At 39.3% G+C, this 18,587-nt stretch overlaps 4 protein-coding genes across 5 annotated transcripts in view; 2 read left to right on the forward strand and 2 right to left on the reverse strand.

The window, feature by feature from the left end:
* The window catches only part of LOC131678419 (signal transducing adapter molecule 1), a 31,171-nt gene extending 29,687 nt beyond the window's left edge, over positions 1-1,484 (reverse strand). The window contains exon 1 of the mRNA XM_058958571.1: positions 969-1,484. Within this exon, the coding sequence (XP_058814554.1) occupies positions 969-1,008 (40 nt within the window). The 5' untranslated portion in view covers positions 1,009-1,484. The remainder of the gene's footprint in view (positions 1-968) is intronic.
* Positions 1,485-5,006: 3,522 nt separating this feature from the next.
* Positions 5,007-10,697, forward strand: LOC131678935 (palmitoyltransferase ZDHHC3-A). 2 transcript variants are annotated; one of them, XM_058959389.1, is made up of 3 exons: positions 5,007-5,785; positions 6,039-6,740; positions 6,818-10,697. In XM_058959389.1, exons 1-2 carry the CDS (start codon positions 5,670-5,672, stop codon positions 6,730-6,732), a joined length of 810 nt encoding a protein of 269 aa, XP_058815372.1. In that variant the 5' UTR covers positions 5,007-5,669; the 3' UTR covers positions 6,733-6,740; positions 6,818-10,697. The 2 variants fall into 2 exon arrangements, with proteins under 2 accessions (XP_058815372.1, XP_058815371.1); XM_058959388.1 differs by having other exon boundaries at positions 6,039-10,697.
* Positions 10,698-13,165: 2,468 nt separating this feature from the next.
* On the forward strand, positions 13,166-13,995 carry LOC131681784 (pyroglutamyl-peptidase 1). Its single transcript, XM_058962814.1, has 2 exons — positions 13,166-13,415; positions 13,479-13,995. The coding sequence occupies exons 1-2, from the start codon at positions 13,215-13,217 to the stop codon at positions 13,881-13,883; spliced, it is 606 nt and encodes a 201-aa protein (XP_058818797.1). The 5' UTR covers positions 13,166-13,214; the 3' UTR covers positions 13,884-13,995.
* Positions 13,940-15,977, reverse strand: LOC131681782 (uncharacterized). The gene is made up of 3 exons (XM_058962813.1): positions 15,031-15,977; positions 14,155-14,980; positions 13,940-14,095 (listed from the first exon to the last, which is right to left on the reverse strand). The coding sequence occupies exons 1-3, from the start codon at positions 15,870-15,872 to the stop codon at positions 13,985-13,987; spliced, it is 1,779 nt and encodes a 592-aa protein (XP_058818796.1). The 5' UTR covers positions 15,873-15,977; the 3' UTR covers positions 13,940-13,984.
* Between the last annotated feature and the right edge of the window lie 2,610 nt (positions 15,978-18,587).

The following is an 18,587-nucleotide window of genomic DNA, read 5'->3' on the forward strand; positions in this document are numbered from 1 at the left end:
CTAATGTTACCTGGAAAATCAAATTATGTTCGCTCCAATTATGTAAATTATTATTATATCATCCCAAATAAATTTTCTTGTGCTCATATTAGGTGAAAACTGACAGAATATCGTATCCAATAAAATGACAATTACAATTGGGCTACCTTTTTATTGCTAAACCCAAGTATACACATACCCAATCATCCTTAATTTGCAGCAAAAAATCTAATGTTAGCGCATCGACTACCACAATACTTTATGCAGTCCACAAGCGACATTAGCTGCGAACGTCTCAACGCAACACATTCAAGGCAGTCCAGACTGACATTTGATAACGTGACCTGTAAGACCTTCTTAATTTTTTTATTGCCAGTTCGGCAGTGTAGATGGTATTACACAAAACGGTTTTAGTACTTTTCAATGCGCAAAATGAAAAAAAAACGAGTGACTAATTCATTTTGTAAATGGGAAGAGTTGAAACGGAAATATACGAAGTTAGACCATAAATGACGATTTCACACAGGTTATCAATTTGAAACTAGACGTGGTTGATAAGCCTCCGTTTTAGGTTTGAAAGAAAACTAATGATTTTTGAAAAACTTACTAGAATACAACCTACACTTATGGCTTCAGTACATCAAATCGCTTATTTAATCAAATAGAGCAAACAAGTTATATGAACACAATAATAAAAGCATTAAACATCGCATCGATTTTTTGTATCACAACATATATTGCATTCATGGATTCATTCCTATTAGTTCTTTCTTGATAAATTTCAACTTAAGTGTTGTCTTTTATCAAATCGGTAAACCGCAATCTACTAATTCAATTAATGATTTAAGTGTGAATAACCAAAAATTTGCTCCCGGACTGATACCTGTAATCACTTCTAGGGCTTCCCCCCGTCACTGATCGTTCGCTTTTTGCGATAATGAAGAAATTTCGTCCCAGTCGAATAAACACCCATTCCAATGAACACTTACCTATATCAGTTGTCAGTGACGATGGTCCGAGTATTCCCATTGTGATTAAACTTCCGGATTCGATTAGTCACCAACGTTACTACAGAAACGTAGTATCCTTCAAACGTTCCAACACACAAAGGTCTATCTACCACAGACCGATGAGGTTCCCTTCTCGAGTAGAAAACCGACTCCGCCTCGATCTATTCACCCGACCGCACGAGCTCCAACCAGAGAAAGCAAAATAATAATCAGCTACTTTTTCCACCTCCGCTCCGTTTCTTCGTGTTCCGTAAAAAAAATTGTTTCGTCAATATCAAATTTTAGCTATGGGAGGTATGTTTCCCGTCGCAAGTTATTCACCGAACGGTGTACCGAGATGCAAACTACGCGATGCACGCAATTTTGAAAGCGTAGTGAAGGATTTTCAACACAAATAATCGAATTAAATCACCAATATACGACGGTGAGACTGCTGATACAGATTTTTCTTTATGACTTTCCTTGAAAAATCGACGTCGATGGGGAATGATGAATCAAATCAAAAACTGCTCGAATCGATATGTCAGCGCAGGTTGGTTTGACACTGCAATCAGGGTTGGATTACAATGTGTGACACTGTATTTTTTGCACTGAAGTAAAAACAAATCTAAAGTTTATTTAAAATATAAAGATAATGCCCAATAGAAAAACTGCGACAATACAGCAATATTGAATTATTTTATCACAGTGCAAATTTGTTAGTTGGGTCGCAACTGAATAATTGCTTCACATAAAAGTGGAAATGGGTACACACCGCCGGAAAAAGCCTATAAAACGCACACATACTATGTTGCCGTTAGATAATGTGATTTGATACTTTAGAGATGACATCCAAGAAGTTAGCAACTAACAAACAACGACACACACTAATCGATGCTGAATAGAAGAAGCGTCAACATCTAACACATTTATTTCATTAAAAACAATCCTGAATATGAATTCAAAAAATAAAGTTCCATTGGATTTCAAAGTATGTTTCTTTTTCTAGATCGCTACAGAAATCAACAAATGAGCCCCTTGAAATCGATGACTTTCAAATCGCTTTTTGATTTTCAGTTTTGATATAAGAGTGTCTTTTAGATGGGGCATATCCCAACTAGCGGACACCCAACTGACGAACACCCAACTAACGAATTTTCGCTGTAGAAAAATCAGAGGGGAATGATACTCTGTGATTTGTGAATAAAATGAACTTATGATTTAAAATTCTGTTTAGGTTGATAAATATTGGCATTTATTAGTTCGGAATGAATTCTAAATTCTAACATTACATGATAATGGTTTGGAATAGCCGAGGATGGTTCAAAAAGCTGTTGGCGAGACCACATTTATCAGCTGACAACAGTGGAGTGAGTCCCGGACGCGCACCCAGAATAACAAGCAGAATTGTCACCGTTCACCGTTTGTTTTAATTTTCGATGGATTTTAAATAGGCTGGTATTAGTGACTTGATTGCTGACCTTGAAAGCAGGTGGCCATTGCCATTTTCAAAAACCAAAGTTTTTCCTAAAGTATACAACTTATTGCTTAAAGTATAGTCCATTTTTGTTTATTTGGGAACAGTGAAAAATCCGCTGGAGCTGAATTTTGCTTTGACTCGCTCTCTAGCAGGTATAAAATCTCATCTTTTATATCAACAGATAACAAACATCCAAATGATACATTTCGTCACTTTTAGCTACAATTAAAACTAACAACATAATCTTAATAACTAGGAACTAGTACTAGACTACAGCTAACTAGATAATGAGCCCAGAAACGATTTCTTGACAGCATTACGAGACAAAGGTAGGTCCCGTGGATCTCTCCATGGAAGTTGACGAAGTATGAAATGAAAAAAAATGTGCTGAATAGCTCCAATGCGTTGAATATCATTTTGGTTATAAGGTACACAGACTTGTATTCGAGTGTAGAACGGAACAAAACATAATAGAGTGCTTTTAAAAAATGTATATTGGTAAAGTTTTTAGTGACTCTAAAACGAATTTTAGAAGCTGAGAGGCCTTAGAAATAGTGTGCTCAATGTGGTGCTTGAAGTTTACTCGGGATCTAAGCAGACTCCTCAATCTTTAACAGACGTTTGAGAAAGATTTGTAAAATATTTTATTCGAAATTAACTTTCGAGTGCTTGCGAGTAAAAGATATAACCGAACATATGGAAGCACTTTAACATCGTCTTATTGGCATAGCACCAATTGGTGAATACATCCAACTGGGACTGCAAGAATTCCGCGTCTTTCGCATTCCTGATAAGATGAAATAGTTTGAGGTCATCAGAAAACGAAAGTTTCATGCACTTCAGCAAATGGTTTAAGTCATTTAAATTGAGCAAAAACATGAATAGTCCGAGATGACTACCCTGAGAAATAGAACCCTTTGCTAGTAAAGGATAGTTGGTCAAAATTCGAATTAGAGGACAAAATCGTTTTTTCTGCCAACACTCAATAAGATAAGAAACATGTTTTAGTTTGAAACATTACTTTAACCAATAAACTGAATCAATGCTATTGAATCATTAATCTGACCATAATAAATCAGTGACCAACTAAAATTGCGATTTTGTTTTGTTCGATTGAACGAACTTACCAAATAATAGATTTTTTTAATACTAGAATAATCTTCTAGCCGAAAGATGTGTTTATAGTACACGCTAGAATCCGCCGAGATACGCATTTCGATTTCCTCATTCAAAGTAGCAAAGATATGTTGTTATGTTCTCGTCTGTTACAACATCTGCTCAATATCGAGAACAATATTCATAGATCATTGAATGTGTGTCGATGCAACTATCTTAGCATCGATTTCTTCGTCTAGGCTTATCTTTTAAACGTACCGTTGAACCTGGTTTAAAGGTTGAGCGATGGGAAACAAATTGACCCTTAGTGGTTTAGTCAATTGCGTAAAATCTACTGCATTCAACTGAAAGCGCGCTTACCAAAAATGGTTATTGCCCACTGAGAAATTTACTATGACGCCTGACCAACGTTTCGCTAAACAACGCACTTACGTTAAATTACCTACCAGTAGGTAATTTTAATTTACTGTTCTTATTTCGCGGCCGGAAAACGAGGGAGAGGGAATACGTTTTTTACTCAAAATTAATGTGATGAAATTAAGTCGGCTTTAGGGAATATTTCATTATTTTTTGTTAAAATTGGCTTCTCTCTTTCGTTTTTCGTTGAAGGAAGTAGGATGCACCTATTTCAGATTACCTACTGCTAGGTAATACAAGTTCTCCGTGAAAGATTGAACTCGAACAGATGTATTGAGACATTCACCGAAACGTACACGCCGCACCAACTGCTTACCAAATGCCACTCTAAGGTTGCCAGCAAGTTTTTTGTGTAACTGCTACTTGTATTTGCTATTTACAGTAGTAATAAGCCTCCCATTGTGGTTTAAACGCAAGGACAATTTTTAAAACATAATTTGAATGATAAGTATAGCTCATTAAACCAATTTTATCAATTCTGTAATTTCTTCTTTGAATTTTACTGAACGTAATTAATTTGGCACCCCTTGCATCTGGTATACTCAACCTGCCCAAAACGTTGCATAGCGCAGGGCTAATTTTTGGAACAACTTACAAGTTTACTCATTCAGCCCTTCGTTATGTAAATTTGCAACATTATGACAGATTGGCCAAGCGCAGTTTTTCATGAAGCGCGGCCGTTCGTTTTGATCAGAAAAGGCCCTAATAAAACAAAATTATACACGAACTTTACCCCATATAGTGCAACGATTCCACATATTGTTTGGATGATACCCTGAACAGGTCGTTAGGCTCTTGAATCATACGATGTTTATTAAGGGGCCGCGTGGAATTTTGGGGAAATGCGCTAATAGCACAAACTTTTTGATTTCGGAACTATCCCTTTTTGAATAAATGTACGTTATCCAGAGGTTGAGAAGAATTTGTTAAGCGTGTACATCGCAGCCTGAAACTTTTCGAGCATCACAAATTTGACAGCCCACTATTTCGGCAACTTTCACTGTCACTTTCTATCTGCACCCACACAGCAGCAGCTGTTTTGACTCGACCGACGGATGCAAGGCAAAAATTGCCGATTACTTTGTTGAATCGTGTATGCAAACATTTTAAGTGATTATCCGTGCATTATAAAGCAATTACAAACTTCAAATTACGATTAGAATATGCATAGTTCAGCTATAGTACTATGCCATAAATCCCTGACTTCGGGCAAATCTTGAATTTGGTCGATTTACAGGCTTGCGCAAATGGTATTGGTGTTTTTCGTGTTTCCCGTACAAAGTTCCGTGTGTGCGATGCTTCAGTGAACTGTGGTAACCTTTTAGGAGTGTAGAGTGGATGTTTGATTTTGATCCTATCGGACAAGGTGAAAAACTCCGAAAAAGCCTTAGATTTTTGCTATTCTAACTTGTACCAGCAGCCGTATAAGTGCAAAGTGTACCCTTTTTCTATTACCAGCGTACAAAGAAACCCAACCGCAATGCAGAAAGTGAGAAAATGCATAAACTAATTATGCTCGGGCTGGTGGAACTGCTGCACCGATTCGGTTAGTAATGAGACGGCTGTCTGCACAAAAGGAAGATATATAGAGACGGAACAACATTGTAGATAACCGATAAGCGACATCGTTTCACTATCTTAAAAGCCAGCACAGAACTCGGCAGAAAGTATTCTTGGAACTATACGGAATGGGATTTGTCAAAGACCCCTGCGGAATCGTTTGTGTACTGGTGACCTACTTGGCAGTAATCTACGCTGACTATGTGGTGACCCGATGGATTATCCTGCAAACCATGCAAAACAGGTACGATGAAAAGAGGAGATTTTTGTTTTTTGCGTGATTTATCAGTTTTTGCTTATCTGATGAGCCGATGTTAGCTTGAGGAAGATATTGATGTGAGCGCACTAGAAATATTTTGCGTTTGACGCGAAAAGTTTTTCGATGTCTGCAATCTGGTGTATCTGGTAAAGGGATTATTTGGGGATTTTTTGGAATGACTCAATCGTTTACTACATTGACAGTGTCCCGGTTATTGAATGTACATTTTTCTTTCTAGCCTCTGGGCCCCTTTTCACGTGGTACTGTTCAATACGATTGTTTTCCTGCTGGCCATGGCCCATCTGAAGGCAGTATTGCTCGATCCCGGTACAGTTCCACTACCGCAGACACGCATCGATTTTTCCGATCTGCACTCGGAGCGAAACTATAACCGCGAGCACGAAGAGTGGACCGTATGTACCCGCTGTGAAACGTACCGACCGCCACGCGCTCATCACTGTCGTATCTGTAAGCGCTGCATCCGCCGAATGGACCATCACTGCCCTTGGATCAATAATTGCGTCGGTGAACGAAATCAGAAGTATTTCCTGCAGTTTCTACTGTACGTGTGCGCCCTGGCATTGTACTCAATATTCCTCATTATCGCCTCCTGGGTGTACCCCTGCGAGAACTGCTCAACCACGGTTCCGGAAACGCAGAGCCGTATGCTGCACAGTGTCCTCCTGCTGCTGGAATCGGCCCTCTTTGGACTGTTTGTGATAGCAATAATGGTTGACCAGATGCACGCCATTCTATACGACGAAACGGCCGTAGAAGCTGTTCAGCAGAAGGGACCCTACCGAATGCATCGACCGAAGATGACTCTACTGGCTGAGGTTTGCGGCAGGGGTCATCCGGCAATGTGGCTGCTGCCGTGTACCAATCTTAACAGGAAACATCACGACGTACCTCTTCTTAGTCACGATGTTTAAGCACTATGGTATGTCTCTTATATATCTTTATTCTTCGTGTGGGTATTATGTTCCGAGATTTTACGACAGTACATAATTCTGATAGGTTTGGCTTTGCTTACCTGCATCGAGCGGATATCAATGTCTCTCTTGAATGGATACTTAATCGAACTATGCTACCTGGAGTGCCGGCATTTGGGGAGTCGTTGAGTGGAATACATAAAACCAAATGTATGAACGAAGGAATGTTGGGGATTTGAAAGTGCTGTGGGGAGCAATAGTTATAAGGCTTCCTTTTGAATTTTATACAATAAGTAAAAGGCAAAGTGACTAGACGGTATACAAAATTGGACTATGGTTTAGGTTTGTTTTGATTATCTCTGAACGCAGTAGTAGTTTCATGTTACCGGCTGCTACTGGGAAACTTCACAACATCAATGTAGAAAATATAAAACTTAGGAGGCAATGATATTTTTTTGCTGTCAAGAAAGTTTAGAAAATATTTGTTTGTACTTTGAATGTTACCTAGATACATAAACGTATTTTGGAATTTTTACTCTGATACAATTTTGGAGAATGATTTTTCGGGGATATGTATGGGTAATTAAATTTTCTGGTACGGATTATCATGAGTTTATAAATCAGTTCTATTTTGTCTTGTTCGTATACAGAAATGTTATGCAATTACTCTGTTTCTTAAGTCTTCAAATGAAACTCGGAGGGTCGACTTGTCGGAAGAATGTACGCAGTGAATAAAGAATATGTCTACTTCCAAGAAGAGAATCCAACGCTCCAACCTCTTTCGTTGTTAGCAAGGTTGCCAACACTCCTCAACGTATAAAAGTTTCCTTCGCACCGATTGAGTCGCGATGCTATTCCAGCTTAACCTTCTCGTGTGGCTTTGTCAAGATGTCCGCGATCAACTGGTTTGTTGACAGATAACGAAGATCTATGATTTATCGTTGATGTAGGTCCTCTGTAAACCCATGCTTGGTGTGTATGTGTTTGGATCGACGATCGAAATGATCCGACTTTGTCGTTTTAACGTTCGGGCCTGGCCGGCACCGGTATTGATCAATAAACACTTTAGGATTACCAGGAGTTGCACATTGAAAGATGTTTCGCTGCTCCCAAGAATAATTATCAACTGATTTCCTGTGCAACTTCAGCTAGTCCAGATCGATAACGGAGTAGCAGCCAGTGGTGGTCGCACAAGTGCAAGCTCAATTCAGCACTGATTATCTTCCCACCCGACCATGGGATACGAATTATCCTTACCGAAATCGTCGAGTAACTTCCGACAATGCCACGAATTCGGCCTCGGTGAACAATAAAGCGACGAAGTTCTGCTTTTGATTGGTCCAACTTACTACTCCGCCGCCGAATTTGATCACCTGTCCAGAATTCGACCATTCTCAATGTCGGCCCAGTTTGCATCAACGAAGCCCTCGAGATCTTCGGTCACCTTACCCAGCTGTAGGCGGTGTCTCTCGGTCGCCTTGAGGTACCTCAGCATGCGTTTGGTTTCCGCCCAACCACGGTTGATCGAGTACGAGACCTTCCGGCACAGCAGCGAAGCTCCGACAAAAATAATCGCAAAGTACGCTATCATGCTTGTTTTGCCCTAATTCTCCTTTTTGTTAGTGTTTAATTCTTTTACTGGCTATATAACTTGGAAGAAAACTGAATGCGGGCTACCATAGTTAGTGTTTCTTAAGAACAAAGTAGTCCAAAGATTATATAGAAGATAGTTGGATTGTCTGCAAAAAAAAACATTGTCAACATTAATATTTGAAGCATATTATGTGTTATATGTCGCCAACATTAAAGCGGCCAGGCCTACTGTGCAGAGTGTTTAAAGATGTTTCAAAATTCTACGGCAATTAAATTATTCATTTAATGAATAATCTAACTAACGAATCCTTTTGGATCTTAAAAAAGGAAAGAAACGAGGACAACCGTACCGACCGTTTCAGTTTTAAGGGGATATGATAAATCGGTGGGAGTGACTTGACTAAGAAGGTTAATGTCACTCCTTTGGTCCTTTGGGATGCCCTAGCCAATAAGCCTAGGTTAAAGTGCCTTTACTCGCTCCAAACTAATGAGGAAAATTAAATATGGCAATATATTTCGGAAAGAGTCTAAATGCAGTTGATCAATAGTTGTAAAAAGGTTCTGGGAATCAATTACAGGTAGTCAGAATGGCCGCATGAAATGTGTAAACCCGTTTTACCCTTCTTCTTCTCATATCTAGTGTTTCTAGCATTTCATTAACACGAATATCACATTCACTCAAGCATAATATAAAATCGGTAATTGTCTAGTTTAGAGACTTTAGTGATAGAAGTCCGATTTTAATGCGGTTTTTGCCAAAAGGGTGTATTTTAACCCAAATAAACCAAATGCGAGAGCGGAAATATGAAATTTTTAGTTTGATACACTGAACAATAAAAAGTGAGCTTATGTAGAGGAACTAGTGTGATGCGGCTTGGCCGCATATCCGAGGACAAGGATTCGAAGCAGCGCAAAGCCGCTGAGGTTCCATTGGACGACGCGTTGATCCACCCGTCGCCGGAGTTACAGTCAAATCTGTGATCCTCTCGTTTGCCCGGTTTACTCAAACATAGGAGCTATAGCTAGTTTAAAGCCGGACAGTGCATCAGAAACCAAAAACTGACCAATGTGGCTACGCCACATCGCTTTTAGGTATACCGTCCGACGCCGCTGAGGTTCCGCCACAAATGTTCTTCAAGTGCAAACTGATGCATATTATTGTCAAAATAGAGGATGCTTCAATGTTACGAACAAGACACCCCAATTGCAGGTGGTAATCTAGATAGTAGTTTTTTTCTCCAGAAATTTTTCTAATATCAACCAATTTCTTACCCGGAAATAATCCTATGTTATAAGAAATTGTTAGGCAAACAGCTAAGACCGGTACCCCAGCAAGCTGACCAATATCCGGTTTGAAACCTCTAAAGAAAACCGAACCAACCAACACACGTTTACCTGATTTCGCACTTCGACACTCACCTCTCGACATATTGCACAAAACAAAGTAGCACATAAAAACACCCTATATTATTACTATTATAGTGTCTATTCTAGTAGGCGTAGTAACTACAAATCTCTCACATTTTTATGACCGTGAGCTTATATGTTTTAAGTTGTTGATTAATTTTAAGTGTCGTTCGGTTGTACATATTTTTTATACATACTTTTCATTCAAAAGGGATCGGGATTCGAGTTTAAGTTTTGGTGGGTGTTTTTTTTTTCGATTGATAACAGCTTTGACCAGATTCGCGAATTTACGTATATATTAAACACAACACAGACGGTGATAAATCATGAATTAAGCAATAGGAAACAAAAAATGTATTAATTAAAATTAGCTTTTGTATATATTTTATGAGTAGCCAATCAAAGAAATGTGCATTTTAGGACCCAACCACCGGCTACAACAGCAGTTCTGACTTATATTAACACAATTATGTTTAAGAATATGTCGGTCATCGTAATTAAATTAAAAAATATTCATGCTATCACCCACAACAAGAGACAAGAAATGTCCATGAGAATGGTTGAAACATGATTGTAGACACTCGGTCGCCATTTATAAAATATATGGCCGGGTACGACGGAAAGAAAAAAAAAACGTTTGGAAACTTAAAATAGCAACAACTTGAGTGTTATAATCAGCATGATAAACATAAGTGTAGAGTTCCAAGTCTTTATATCTAATAATAAAACGATCGAGTCTGAGTATTTGAAAAGAAATTGCAAATAGAAAAGAGATCTAGCATAACAGGCCAAGATTGAATGGACACATCTTTTTTATATTTATAACGCAAAGATAGCATTAATAAACATACTCATATAATAATGCGTACTACAACCGCATGCACTGTCCTATGCAGCGATCTAAGAAAGTCCCCGTTTATTGAAACAGTGAAAATGTGAAAGAGATGTGCTATAACTTGTAACAAGGTAGTTGTACTTCAGTAGAAAATTATGAGAACTCCTTCAGATAGCGACTTTCAGGAATCTACTTTAACTAGCGATCATGAGCTGTCATGAGAGTCACTTCTATTCCTTCAAATTTTGTGTAGCAGTGATTATTACATGAGCTTAAACAGAAAAGATGGGTTGGTAATGTATATGACATAACAGGGGTGTCGTGACCACACTTCGAAGTTACTTCAAATCTTGCAAAGCATAAATTGACATAATTTCAATGATTGTTCCTATATGAATGAAATGACAAATTTTCAGGTTCAGGCAATAACTTTGCAATTTATAGAACAATTTTATATTTTTAGTTATCATATAATAACTGTCTCTTCCAAACAACTTAGCCCTCTGCTGCCAACCCCGTGGTTTTGCGGGGTTACAGAGAATCATTGTAAAATGTGCAATACACGATTTTATGTTGGTACCTCCACTAAAACCACTTCAAAATACTCCCACCTGTCATACAAGTACATTGTCTGTTTGTTGTAATCATATGAAATTATTGACCTGTATTAAATGCGGAGAACTCGGCAATAAAATTGTTTTACTGAATAGACTAAGGAACGGGATCCCTAGGAAAATTTCGCTGAGCCCGGTGAATCGAACTTAATGCGTAAAATTTAGCCATTTGAAAGAGATACAAGCAGAATTTTAAGAATATGATCAACGCGGTTAAGTTCCCGGACATTACCCGCCCCTAGTTTTTAGCTAAGCGTGATTCATTTCTGTACGCTAGGAAAAAGATTCCAATGGTTGTTTCGAGAGATGTTAACATTGATATTTCAAAGCAAGAAAAAATGAAATTTGTTCATTTAATGAATTGAGCTTAGAATCCAGCGCATCCCCTATCAACGCAGACGCCAATAACAAAGGTTCTTTTCAGAACCACCATAATTATAATAAAGAATAACTTGAAACATTCCCACATATTTCATTGAGTATCATTCGATTTGAATTACAAGTCAAACGAGTAGTCACGACACTCCGGTTATGTCCTAGACATTACCCACTCATCTTTTTCCATTGTGCATTCGTCCTAATAAGGACGGTTTGTAGATAACTAAGGTGATACAAGATGAGAATCTTTTGAAACGATTCAAACCTTGCCGACGATTGGTTGCTACTGCGTACACACGTACGAACATTCCCCTTTCGCAGCTAATAGCGAATGAGCACGCTTTGCATCAAGGCGTTCCTATTTATCAACTTTTCGGTGCAGAATGAAGGCCATCCTTTTGTGCGATAAATGAAAATATTTTCATCATTCGTTTTGGTGTAGCTTTCGCTTAGTGGTAGAGTTACCCCATTCACTGATTTTCTTGGAAGGATTTGCAAAAACATTCCGGTTTGTAGATTAATTTGAAAAATATTTTCCTATATGATAATTATTTTTAATTATACAAATTAATAAAAGGAACTTCCTAATAAAATTCTTTTTCCATTATATATTCATCCTAAGGACGGTTTGCGTATAACTACGACACAAATCCATCCACAATTAACAGCGCTAACGGAAAATAAGCACCACTAATTCTTTACAAGAATTTTGTCAGTCCTGAAAAGGACTGTTGGCAACATTAGAGACGCGTGAATTTACTTATCTTCTTCGGGCAGCTTTCTTGGCAGGTTTGGCGGCCTTCTTTGGCTCTGGAGTCTTCGGCTTGTTCGCTGCAGCCTTCGATGTTTTGGTGGCATTTTAGTGGCAGTTGCTACCTTCTTTTCAGTGATTCTTAGCAGCAGCCTTTGGCTATTTGGTCTTCTCACCGCCACCAACGTTTTTCTTCTTCTCTCAAGTGGTAGCCGATTTGATTGGTCGTCCGATGCAGCTTCTCAATGGACGACCGAACACCTAGCACGCACGTCCGTTATGCACTGCGTTTTACACACGTCTGGCTTTGAGAAAAGCTGCGACACCAGTAAATGAGTGTTTGGGACCGTGAATAAAAGGTGGAGCTAGTGTTCTGGGAAAATTGTCGGATCGATGTTTTTTGAGGGAATTCCCTCATAGTGTTATGTCTGTTAGTCTGTGGTATAATTCTTAGCCGGTTGAAACAATCACTACCGCCACTACACGGCTTATCTAGATTGTTCGGAGAAAGAAGCTGACATTAATGGCCGATCATCCGGGTTTATGTAGAGAAGGCTTCGGGACTTCAGGTGACTACGCTAAAACTCCTATTCGAAGCCGCGGAATAACCTCACCGTGTCCCAACAATATAATGATCAATAATTACATTATTGTCAATATTTCTGTTCTTGTAGTCCTATAAAGGATTGCAAATAATGCAGCAAACATTTTGCTGAGCTCTGTCAAAAAAACTGCTCGAATAGAAAATTGAGGAAACGCGATAAACTACTCGAAAAGATGAAAATTATATGTTAAGTTTCAAATCTGGCAACTCTGCCGCTGATATTTTTTAACATCAACAATGTCAACATCGAGCTCATAAGCAGTGGGCGATTGTTTGCCTGTGGGTGGTGGATAGCCAACTATGTCAAGGACCATTTTCGTGACCGGTTTCGGTCCGTTTGCTGGCCACGAAGAACGTAATGCCAGCTGGGAGGCCGTCAAACTACTTCCCGACTCATACCAGCACCATAAGGTAAAATATACAATTCAAAAGTTGCAGATTCCGGTTACATATGAAGCGGTGGATGCTGCAGTGCCGAAGATTTGGAACCAAAATCCAGCGGTATTAGTTGGCCCAACTAGTGAACCTTAGAACTTTGTTAATTCGGTGCTTGTGTATTTGCAGCTGGTCATCCATATCGGGGTTCATGGTCGTATCGAAACGATTAATCTGGAGAAGTGTGCATACTCGTCTGGGTATTGTCGACCGGATTTCACCAACAAATGTTTACCGTGCGATAAGATAACTCTCAAAAATGATGTAAAGTGCTCAGTTCTGAAGACGAACCTAGATGTAGAAGCTATCGCTAGTGAGCTTAGCACCCTTGCCAAGTGCTGCTGCTCGACGGAAGTGGGCAGTTACCTGTGCGGCTATATCTACCTCAAATCGCTGGACGTGGATCCAGATCGAACGTTGTTCATACACGTACCGGATGTCAATCGACCGTACAGCTCCGAACAGACAAAAGATGTCATCTTACAGGTGCTGGTTCGATGCATGAATCAGCTGGAAACAAATGGGAAACTCTGAGAAGTTACCTACGGAGTTTTTTTCAGATGGAATTGCCACATTTTAACTTTGGATTTAATTATATGAATGTTTTAACTTATTAGCATATAGTTTTATTATAATTAACCCATTTGTCTTTTTTGTTTCGATACTTTGGATTCGGTAACATTGGCAATAGCTTCCTCCAATGCGTGCACTAGCTCGTCGTCAGAATCTATTCGAATGTAGTTAATCTGCAAATGTGTTTCACATTAAATACATTTACGAATGAAAGAAAATGTACTGAGTTTACCGTGATAGCTTCAATGTTAAGCTTTTTAAGCAAACGTGTCTTCAAATTCATCAAACCAATGGGCGTTTGATCATCTGAAAGGCAATGATCTTTCTCTAGAACATCTAAGCTTATGCGCCTGCCGTCCTGCATGTTCACCAGCAATCCAGCGATGTTTAAAAACTTGATCGGCAAATTATACTGCACTTCGCTGATAAGCAGTTTTTCCTTCAATCCATCCAAACAGGATGCTACCCGTTGAAGACCTACGCGTTTCTTCACCAGATAGTCAGGCGGTTGCCTGGTCAGGTCAGCTGCATTGACCCTCGGTAATTTGGAAATAATTTTGAACGCTTCTGGTCGCTCGATCTCGGCACACGCTAACAATAAATCCCTACGGGATTCAATCTTCACTCGATCCTTCATAAAGTGCTGCATAAATTGACGATCGCCGTAAATCGTTGAAAGCAGATCGACCGACGGGTGATTCATAATCCACAGTGAAAGGCATATATCCACCAAAGTATCTGGTATGAAACGACACTCTCCGTGTTCAATCTTTTTAAAGATTATATTTAGAAGTTCGCTCGGTTCAACTCCAATGTTTGCCAAAGGAATAGATAAGTTCGAGCAGCTCCAGAGGAAACTGGCCAGGTCTTTGGGTCGGAAAATTGGCGAATTGTATTCGGTTGATGGGTTTGTAACTTCTTTTTCTATCCAGTTTGCGCATTGCTCCAGGAACATCTGGATCAGTGAATCGTCTTTTATCGAACTGTCTGCGATATAAGCAAACAAATGCGACATTTCGCGGAAATCTGATCCAGTAGCACCAGTTTGCATCAAGTCTCTAAAAAATTATTATTAAACAATGCAATATTGAAAACATGCTGTTTTTACCTTAGTCTCTCTACTATTAGTTCCGACCGAATACGATTCATTCGAGCACACTTCACCAATGTCACAATCAAGGCAGTGTCGTCATTCTCGGAGTTACAGATCTCTTTTACTATGCGATCTTGAAATTTTTGATTTTCAAGCCTAACACTAGTTTGAAAGCTAGCATTGGCCAAAATTACAAAATCCATCAGTCCCAAACGATCATCCAAAAACTGTTCCAGATGTTGCTTTAAAAACTGTTCTAGAAGTTTACTGCCAGCAGCATTTTTCTTCCACAGTCCCAGGAAAAACACAAGCGTCATAAAATCTTTCTCGTTCTTGTTCTGTTCGAACAACGCAATCATTCGTGGCAGGACTTTCCGGTAGGTCTCAAGTCTGGTTATCTTACTTCTCAGCAGATACATGTAGCCGTGCAGTATCCGAGCGAGTTCGTTGAAGTTGCATTGCTCTATTCGACCTTCGGTTTCCTCGTCCAGAGTGTTGACGACATCGGTAAACAAACGATGGTCCGTTTTCCCCTTAATATCCGCGGTTAAACAGATCAACTTGCTTAGATCGTGACTTGAAATGGTCTGCAGATTTGCGATGAACTGATCCGGTCGGTAAACAGGATAGAACGAGGAAAATTTGAAATCGTATCGCGTCGGATCTGTCCAATCTCGTTTGGTAAGAGCAATGTGCCGCGAGAATCGATGTATCAGTGTTCCGGTATCGGCGAAAGATGTATCGAACTGGAAATCCCGTGGATGAAATGTGCTGTACAATGCCGGTAATTGGAGGGTGCCGTACCGCTTTAGAATCGAATTGCTCGATTGGAGAACTGAATTCAAAATTTTGTACATTTTTTGTTATCTCTGCGATGTAAACTTTTAATGGAAAAAATATTACTGAACACGCGAACTTCACTGGAGTAGTTGCACAACAAAATGGACATGCGGATCACTCAAAGCTTATGACCGTAAATTTGTTTATAAACATAATCCACGTGACTTTGACATTTAGGTTCAGCCCAGATGGCCGATTTCGAGAACGTAGGCGGGGCATACACACGGTTAAATAAAACAACCTGCAGAAAAGTTCTTTTAACTTACTTTTGAGTTGTGCGTTAGAGATGGTCGGGTTCGGGTTTTTGGACCCGAAACCCGGACCCGACCCGAACCCGACGGGTTTCGGGTCGGGTTCGGGTTCTATAAATTTAAGCTTCTCGGGTTCGGGTCGGGTTCCGGGTTTTCAAATTTGGAAATCTCGGGTTCGGGTCGGGTCCGGGTTTTTGCAATTTTGAACTTTCGGACTCGGGTCGGGTTCGGGTTTTTCAAATTAGAAATGATCGGGGTCGGGTCGGGTTCGGGTTTTGAACAAAACAACCCAACCATTTCTTGATGCAGTTGGCGTCTGTACACAAAACCCAGTATCTTTTCGTAGTAGTGTACTTCTTGATACGAATGGATGACACATATAACCGTACTAAATGTTAGCACATTTGAATCGCTAGAATTCGTCGTTGTTTTCTGGTGCTCAAATATTGTATAAAATTCCCTCTCTTCAGATTCGCAAGCTACTCGAATTATTTTTTTTTAAAGAACATTCATTTTAGAGTATTCAACAATACGTTTCAAATCTAAAATGTTTTTGCAATTTATTTTTCATGATAATTAGTAACAAACCAAGTCCACAGAAATTTCTCGGAAAATATTGGTTCAACTTTCTATTATAAATTTCGATAGGTACTTTAAAACTGATACTTAGGCCGCGGTTAGAGTAAACGCGTGAAACTCGGCTAAAGCCTACAGCAAAAAAAATATATGAAAATATATGAATTACCACGCTCTTGAGGAATTAATCGCAAATTGTGTGTTCTGTTGAAGCCATTGACGGATTTTTTAAAGTTTGGAGTCGTTCCGAAAGCTCCGTTGGAGATGTCGAAGCATCTCTACTGGCGCGCTTACTGTATAAGCTGAAGCATAATATAATTTAGATTCCCCCTTCATAGATAGTCCTAACGCTAATGATGTTACATAAAAAACGCGTCAGAGAATCTTGATTGACACCCTTCGACACAAGTTTGGCCGTACCAACCAGTAATAAATTATACAAATCTGCCTTTTCAAGAGTGGTTTTTGATAAAGAATTAGAAATTTTGGTTAAGTGCGACGGGCAAGGTTGTTTGAACCTGTCACCATTAGGCTTTTAGTTTCCCCTTGAGTTAGCCACCGATTTATCCTGATTTCCGATTAAGATATCGACGATTTATAAGTTTCTCAGAACATTACAAATTCGATGTTCAATACTAGTCAATATAAATGCGAATTCTACTCGCCAGTGATTCGTTTTGCCATAGACAGATATAACTCAATGCGTATGGTGATTCGAATGATTCTACTACTCTTAGATGAGCCTTGGGTCCAGCTCGGGTGCCTAAAAGTAGAAATCTTCGAGAACTTTGGTTGATTCTCCGTAGTAGCAAGTTGGGTTCGGATCGGGTTTCTCAAATTTTAAATTTTCGGGTCGGGTTCGGGTTTTCAAATTTCAATTCCGGGTCGGGTCGGGTTCGGGTTTTACAAAATTTTCATTCTCGGGTACGGGTCGGGTCCGGGTTTTTCAATTTTAAAATTTTCGGGCTCGGGTCGGGTTCGGGTTTTTCAAATTTTATAATTTCGGGCTCGGGTCGGGTTCGGGGTTTTCAATTTTCAAGCTCTCGGGTTCGGGTCGGGTTGGGGTTCGAAAAAATTGAAACCCGACCATCTCTATTGTGCGTCGCTTTCGCACTTATTAGTGTTGTCAAAAACAAAAAGAGAGATTCGACTCAGTCGAGGTCTTCCGTGGAGGAAGGTATTTTTGAGTTGTTTGGGGTGAACTCAAAATTAGGTAAATTCAACTTAAATTTGAGTATAAAAAACCTATCAATTAGTTGTAATTTTTGCCGTGGTTAAATGGAAACTACCTTCAACACGGTTTACCTAATTTTAAGTTCCCCCACGATACCACGAGATTGAGTCAAAGGAACTCAATTTTAGGTAGTTTTTCGTTTCCGTGCACGCTATACCAAAAAGTAACTCAACGATCACGTGAAAACTACACTGATAAAATCAAGTACCCATTGATGCGTAGAAAATTACTCAAAAGTGGAATAACCCATTAAATGGGTAAAGCGTTTGTACCCATAAATGAGTACAGACCTTGTACGTCAACCTGGGTATGTTTCACCCATTATTTTTCGCAGAACTGTTACAACAAAATGCGTAAAAAATACCCATTCATGAAATTCGCGCCAGAATGAAAAATACTATCAATAGAATTATTTCTGAATTTAAAAAAAAAAGCATAAAATAACATTCTTTTCACATTATTGTTTCCTTATAAAAGTATAGGAATCTAGATAGAAATCCTATTCTAAAACTACTTAGCAAAATAAAACCGCCAACTGGATATATTTTTGATGGCTGGATCTTTTGGCTGCTCTAAAAATGCCGAACTGGCGCATATTTTCAACACCCTCAGTAGTCTAAACAGACGTTGTTTTCAGAGCATTGCCGAAATGTTCCGTTTCCGCCACGGAC

The sequence above is a fragment of the Topomyia yanbarensis genome, chromosome 2 (assembly GCF_030247195.1).
Source record: "Topomyia yanbarensis strain Yona2022 chromosome 2, ASM3024719v1, whole genome shotgun sequence".
Lineage (NCBI taxonomy): Eukaryota > Metazoa > Arthropoda > Insecta > Diptera > Culicidae > Topomyia > Topomyia yanbarensis.